We start from the raw sequence: 7,500 nt of genomic DNA, 5'->3' as shown, positions 1-7,500 counted from the left end.
GTGTTATCATGTACTGTAACCATGCTACAACCACCGTTATCTGCACACCACGTGCACGAGAACGCGCGTCATCCCATGCAGGGCCTGAACCTTGGCCACACATCGGGTGTACATCAAGATGGAATTAAACAAACTGGCCACGAGAGGAGCAGAAAATCAAATAAACAGTTTACACATAATTGTAAAATGTCACGATGGGAACAAACATCATAAATCTAGCTGTGGGAAGTGTGGAATGTACACTGTGATATCAGAGAGTGCTTAGTATATATACAAACGGGCTAAAAGGCTGACACAGACCACCATTCATACGTACGGAATGGGAGTGTAAAGATGGACCACTGTCGATTCAATCCGCAGTGGTTGATTCAATCAATAATTACAACTCATGATGAGAGTGTACACAGCCAGGGTCCAATTGGTTACATGTGTTAAAGCTGCTATAAGCAATAATATGCCAAACGTTTAATGACCTTTTGGTATTCAGACAGCCAGCAATGGGTAAAACGCTCCCATTGTTTTTTTGGCCTCAAAAGACAAATCTAGGGGTCGCAATCTGCATTCAAGGATTTTCCTAGAAGCTTTGCCTGTCTACTTCCTGATTGGTTAGTCATTTCAACTGGTATTTTTCGACCAATGACAAAGCTTGTAGGAACATCATTTGAACAACATTTGAATGCAGATTGTGGCCCCTAGATGTGTCTGAGAGATCTGTCTGAACACAAAAAAAGAAAGAAAAAGGGTCATTAAAATGTTGACATATTAAAGCAACACTAAAGGGTTGTGGAGTGTAGGGTCCAGACACTGAGTGTGATTGGGGTGTGTCTCAGTGGAAGCAGCAGTCTTACGACATGTGCTTTCCATCTGCGTTTATATGAGTGGACGTCCCTACGAGACCCGGGCTTGGGAAACTCGCAAAGTGGAGAGTGGATGGCTCATTTATATATTGGACACACACACACACACACACACACACACACGCGCGTGTGTGTGTGTGCGCACGCATGTACGCACAAAAACAGACACGCTAAAAACACATAAACTAAGGAATCGATGGCTCATTTGCATCTCCTCACCAAACTTTGATGGAGCACCAACCCACAAGGAACACACAATCTGGCTTAATGCAAAAGCTGTGTGTGTGTGTGTGTGTGTGTGTGTGCAGGGGTGCGTACGTGCATGCATGCATGTGCGTTCCATTCTCCTTGTGGTGAATGTGTAATGGGGTGGCAGAAGCCTCCATTCAGCAGTTCAGTGTTTATGAATTATTGACTTTGGAGAGACGAGACCTTAATATAACTCTTTCATGAAATAACTCTCCTCTCCTCTCCTCTCCTCTCCTCTCCTCTCCTCTCCTCTCCTCTCCTCTCCTCTCCTCTCCTCTCCTCTCCTCTCTACCTACTTCCATCTCTTTTTACATGCAAAGCAGACCAAGTGACCTCAGATTCAGGCCAAGGAGAAAGCAGACACCACTTGACAGCTGTGAGAATGGAGTTCTCCTTTATTTGCCGCACGCGCACTCACACACACACACACACACACACACACACACACACACACACACACACACACACACACACACACACACACACACACACACACACACACACACACACACACGTGCGCGCGCATCTGCATACCTCACACACTAAGGTAAAAGATGGTTTAAGATTATATAAATATGAATAATTGGAGACGTCACAGGAAGATTATCAGGACGTCTAAACAACATGGCAGTGTGATTACGACTAAAGGCTAAGTGTATAAATCAGCCTTATCAGTCTAGCTGTGTGTCTAAGCATCAAACTGAACTCACAGAGAGTTGAGGGAACGCAGACCCTGGAAGGCATCGGAAGCCAACTCTGATATCTGGTTGTTGCTCAGATCACTGTGGAGAGAGAGAGAGAGAGAGAGAGAGAGAGAGAGAGAGAGAGAGAGAGAGAGAGAGAGAGAGAGAGAGAGAGAGAGAGAGAGAGAGAGAGAGAGAGAGAGAGAGAGAATTATACAGTAGCACAGTACAGCATAGTGGTTCCCAAACCTTTCAGCTTCATTAGACACCCTGGAGTTGTTTTTATGTGCAATGGTGTATTAACTTTGTATTTAGGGTTTCTTCCTGGAGGCTGAACCCTTGACAGTCAAACGGGCCAATGAAGTAAACAGTAATATAGTGACACCACACTATCAGCCCCTCCCCTAACCCCTCCCCCTTTATCATACAACTACAGCTGTGGGCTTCAGTTCAGGTGGATTACCACCCATCACCACCCACCAGGCAAACCAGGCATACTTAATGAACTGGTGGGCGTGTCCACATAAAAGCATGATTTTAACAAATACTGTACACTTTTTGGAAAAAGTTCTTCCCCCTTATATTGTAATAATACCTGATGATCATGTTTTAGGGTGGAAAAAATGGTGGCACTCCATCTTTAATTATCATTGTTCATTCATGGTATTTCTTAGATTTGTTTGTTTGTTTTAAAATGTATACAATTCTTATTCAGGCATGCAAACAGGCCCAAGGTGAAAAAGGTGACAGTGTGCGGGGCCGACGCTGTGCCGCGGCGCAAATCTTTTGAGCGTTTATCAGTACTAAACCCACTTTTTTGGGGGGGGGTCGTGGGGGACAGTATATACTGCACTTAAGAGTCATCAGCACAAATCTATTACTCTCAGTATGTAGAAAGATGTTCAAATGAATTACTTCCTGTACTGTACTAGCCCTCCTCCCCGGCCTGTGTGTCTGTGTTAGGCTGTGCAACAGTGACACTTGGTGATGAACAAATGCTATAACGCTATGTTCGTGCTCGGACACAGCCAGGGACACAGGGACACAGCCAGGGAGAGACCCAATGCCACAGGGACACAGCCAGGGACAGACCCAATGCCACAGGGACACAGCCAGGGACAGACCCAATGACACAGGGACACAGCCAGGGACAGACCCAATGACACAGGGACACAGCCAGGGACAGACCCAATGACACAGGGACACAGCCAGGGACAGACCCAATGACACAGGGACAGACCCAATGACACAGGGACACAGCCAGGGACAGACCCAATGACACAGGGACACAGCCAGGGACAGACCCAATGACACAGGGACAGACCCAATGACACAGGGACACAGCCAGGGACACAGCCAGGAACAGACCCAATGACACAGCCAGGGACACAGCCACACACACATACTGTAGCTGTCTATAGTGTGGTTGAGTGAATGAATGGAGAAAATTGTCATATCTCGGCTTTTTGTCCTACACAATCCTACACACTCATTGTCACAAAAATGACAATGAATGGATGATGTATGATTATAAGAGTGCCGCTCACTTCACACGGGTGTGATTTTAAAAAAAACAGGTCCAGCACTCGCACTCCCATCTCAAAATCCCTTACAGTTACACTCTTCACATCATGTAAAATAAAAATTATATTCACTGGCAAAATAATAAATTATAATACAAATAAAATGTTCACTTCAATATTTTAGCCTTAGTCAATTTAAGACATGTAGAGTAACATCCTCTCCTTATTCAACAGTAGCTGCATGTTTTCTTTTTTAATATATCCATTTAGTATAAGCCCTGGGGGGGGGGGGGGTGTAGTACTACAAGTTGTATGTATCAAGAGTTTTATTTATTTACTCACACTCGCACGCACGCACGCACGCACGCACACACACACACACACACACACACACAGCGAGAGAAACTGATGCCGGCGTGTCCACACCACAGACAGTATAACGTAAGGTGCTAACGTTGCTAATGCTAACTAGTAGCAACTTAACTATGGGACTGACTGGCGAGTCACAGACAGTCTGTCCCAACTCCCGCCGAGTCCCGAGTCCACACAAGCGGAGCGACCAGCGGCGGCGCACATCATGCCGCCCAGATGGAAGCAGAAATATCGTTCAGAATCATTAGTGATCGACTCACGAGACTAGTCCGTCAGTCTCGTCAGATAATTCTCCGGGCAGCGGGCTCGGGCTCCACCCCCACCCACAGACCCCCTCACCCCCCCCCAAACATTTTTTTAACGGATTTGCATGAATCACACAGGTCCTATATTTGGGATAAAAACGGCGATTTTCGCCGAAAAGCTACACTTTTGCATGCCTGCTTATTGTGGAAGGTTGGGAGTGAGTGTGCAGTTCTGATTACAATGGGAAGTTCATTCCATAGTTTGGGAGCCAGAATAGAGGAGAAGAGTCTGGGATGTGTGGAGTGTTGCCCCGGCGTTTTTAGTGCATTAAGTGTGTACACGCGTGTCCTTCATGTAGTTACAGTATCCAACCATCTACTCAAATCCCTTACTGCATGTCACCCCCCCCCCCATCTCTCTCCCCATTTCCTGTCAGCCTACTGTCTGTCCCTTCATAAAAATCCGATCCGAGTTGACTTTGACCGAGGCTTACAGGTCTTTAAATACTTACAATGTAAGTATGTCTATGGGAAAAAAAATAATTGGAATTAGTCTTCCGGGGTGCTGCTATACATTGACACGAAAACGCGTATTCAGGGCGGAGTCACCACCCCCCGGGTAAACTGTGATTTGCTCTCGTTCACTGCAATGCAATTTGCGGCATTTCCAAAACAATATTGCGCAGAGTAGCGATTATCAAACGTATTTGCAATGACATAGGTTGAAAGATCTGTTGCCCGTGGACAAGGCACGCTACCTCCGCAAGTTAGATATTATCGGCATAGATGTTTGTCCGTATGTGATTAAGGATTGGAAAAGTTGCATTGACAGCCATAGAAAATTCTGCCAGGGTAAATGTCCCGGATGTGACGTTTTGGGGCGTTCCTGTCTTGTTTCGTGTCAATGTATTGAAAATTTGCAGATCTACAAGCTCGTAGAGCGGCACTCGGTGCTTGTAGAGCTGCTATTTTTGGAAAATGTATGAAAATCTTTGAATATATATCCTTTCAAAGTGAACGTTTTTAACTCAAATATTTGCTCCCTGGAACACGCATGTGTTCATGTATAGTTACAGTAGTATACAGCCATCTATACTCACATGTGTTCATGTATAGTTACAGTAGTATACAGCCATCTATACTCACATGTGTTCATGTATAGTTACAGTAGTATACAGCCGTCTATACTCACATGTGTTCATGTATAGTTACAGTAGTGTACAGCCGTCTATACTCACATGTGTTCATGTATAGTTACAGTAGTATACAGCCATCTATACTCACATGTGTTCATGTATAGTTACAGTAGTGTACAGCCGTCTATACTCACATGTGTTCATGTATAGTTACAGTAGTATACAGCCATCTATACTCACATGTGTTCATGTATAGTTACAGTAGTATACAGCCGTCTATACTCACATGTGTTCATGTATAGTTACAGTAGTATACAGCCATCTATACTCACATCCTACGCAGCTTCTTGTACGGAGAAAAGGCCCCAGCTGGAATCACCTTGATGGAGTTCTGCTCTAGTCGTCTGGAACCAAACACACACAGGCAGCACCCACGCACACGCACGCACACACACACACACACACACACACACACACACACACAGCATCCGTTGAGGAATATAAACATTAACATTTGACCGTATCGTGGTGTTATCTGTGCTGCGGTGAACTCCAGGGGGCTCCGAGTTCTGACTTAGGGCGGAAAAAACCCATTTCCCAGATAACTGGGCTTTGAAGGGCCGAGCCAAAGTCTGTCATGTCGCGCCGATCTTTCACCCTCTCTGATAATAACACAACAACGCCTCGTGCATTCAAACGCAAAGACGCGCGCACGTACATGCGCACTCACACAAACACGCTCACGCATCGGGTCGCTGCCAGTCAGAGGTGCAAGTGAAAGAGAGAGAGAGAGAGAGAGAGAGAGAGAGAGAGAGAGAATGAGAGAGAGACAGAGAGATAGATAAAGGGAGGCAGGGGGGGGAATTAAGTACGACAAACCAAACAGTCCAAACATTTCACATGCTCAGTCATTGTGACAAGAAAGACTGCGGGAAAATGATTTGCCAGCCAACCATCCTGTTGTGAAACAAACGTTTCCCCTCAAATGTGTTCGCGTTCAATTTGTTCCGTTTTCTCTTTCATGTGCTGAAGTAAACACTCGGCGGTGGTGTGTGTACATTCCCATACCGTACCGCATACATCAGCAGCCTGTCTCCAGTGGATTGTATGTTGTAGCGTAAAGTCTACCCGCAGCTCTGCCAAACGTCACGATACTTGGCACCAACATAAATCTGGTGTAAGGCTTCGAGTCAGCCTTTTTTTTCTTTAGTTTTAACGCCGTTCTTCCCCCATTCCCACAGAGCCGTGATATCTCTTGTCCTTCAGAGTAATCTCTATATTGTTCCTCTCTCTCATCCCTTCATTATTTTCACCAAGCAGAGTAAGATCTGCATGACCGGGCTTTCTCATTTCACACACATGGTTTTATTCCACTTCACAGGAAGAGAGATGGAGAGAGAGACAGAGAGAGAGAGACGGAGAGACAGAGCCAGGGACATAGAGATCGACAGGAATTGTGTGTTCTTGCTCGTGTGCGTGCGTGTGTGCGTGCATACGTGCGTGCGGCCTTACATTTCAGTAATGGTCTCAGGCAGGTTGGTGGGTATTTCGGTCAGTCCCTTCCCTCTGCAGTCCACTATGTTGTTACTGCACGTGCACGACTCTGGACACTGTAACACCACTGCAGGAGGTCGAGGAGGACTGGTGACCTGTAGAGAGAGAGAGATGGAGAGAGAGAGAGAGAGAGAGAGAGAGATGGGAAAGGACCCAAAAGAGAAATTAGACATTACTGGGACCCATATTTACAAATAAAAATACCGATTGCCTATTTTTCACTACTCCTTAAACGTTTATTTTCTAATTGATGGAATTCTTAGATTTTCCTTTTAATTAAAAAAATGAAGGGACCCCCCCCCCCCCCCCACGCGCAAAACAAATGTGTGCGACCCACAATTGGGTCCCGACCTTGGGAAACAGTGGCGCAGCAGCCATCGTTGACAGCTGTCATTCTGTGTACATTGTGTTGTAATGTGGATGTTTGAGGTTTGAGCTATAGCACAAAGTGGGAATAAAACCAACAGCCAAAAACATGGCTTGGTTTAGACTGGAATCCACGTGTTTCTTCATACTCTGGGTCTGCTCTTCTCAGCGGCAGTCACATATCTCTGCACTGATTATCACTGGTGGTCTGTTTCGTTCTGTTTCATCATGAGAAGTAGGGAATTAAGCCTCTCAGCATTGCAGCGTGCGTCCCTCGTGTGTGTGTGTGTGTGTGTGTGTGTGTGTGTGTGTGTGTGTGTGTGTGTGTGTGTGATGAGGAGGGAGAGGGTGATTTAAGACATGCCATGGAGTGACAGATGGAGCACTTGCCTTCATCGTCGTCTTGCAAAGCATTGGTGAGAGAGAGAGACACAGAGAGAGAGAGTGAGAGAGACAGAGACAGAGAGAGAGAGAGAGAGTGAGAGAGAGAGAGACAGAGAGAGTGAGAGAGCGAG

General features: G+C 45.8%; 1 protein-coding gene across 1 annotated transcript in view; it reads right to left on the bottom strand.

The window, feature by feature from the left end:
* The window catches only part of slit2 (slit homolog 2), a gene marked incomplete at its 5' end in the record, with an annotated part of 46,378 nt that extends 39,586 nt beyond the window's left edge, over positions 1 to 6,792 (bottom strand). Inside the window, 3 exon segments of the mRNA XM_080758917.1 lie at positions 1,817 to 1,888; positions 5,398 to 5,469; positions 6,578 to 6,792. Of these exon segments, the coding sequence (XP_080615043.1) occupies positions 1,817 to 1,888; positions 5,398 to 5,469; positions 6,578 to 6,792 (359 nt within the window).
* Positions 6,793 to 7,500: the final 708 nt, after the last annotated feature.

This window comes from Protomyctophum bolini, assembly GCF_963924005.1.
Source record: "Protomyctophum bolini genome assembly, chromosome: 3".
Lineage (NCBI taxonomy): Eukaryota > Metazoa > Chordata > Actinopteri > Myctophiformes > Myctophidae > Protomyctophum > Protomyctophum bolini.
This window is presented reverse-complemented; position numbering and strand designations above follow the sequence as displayed.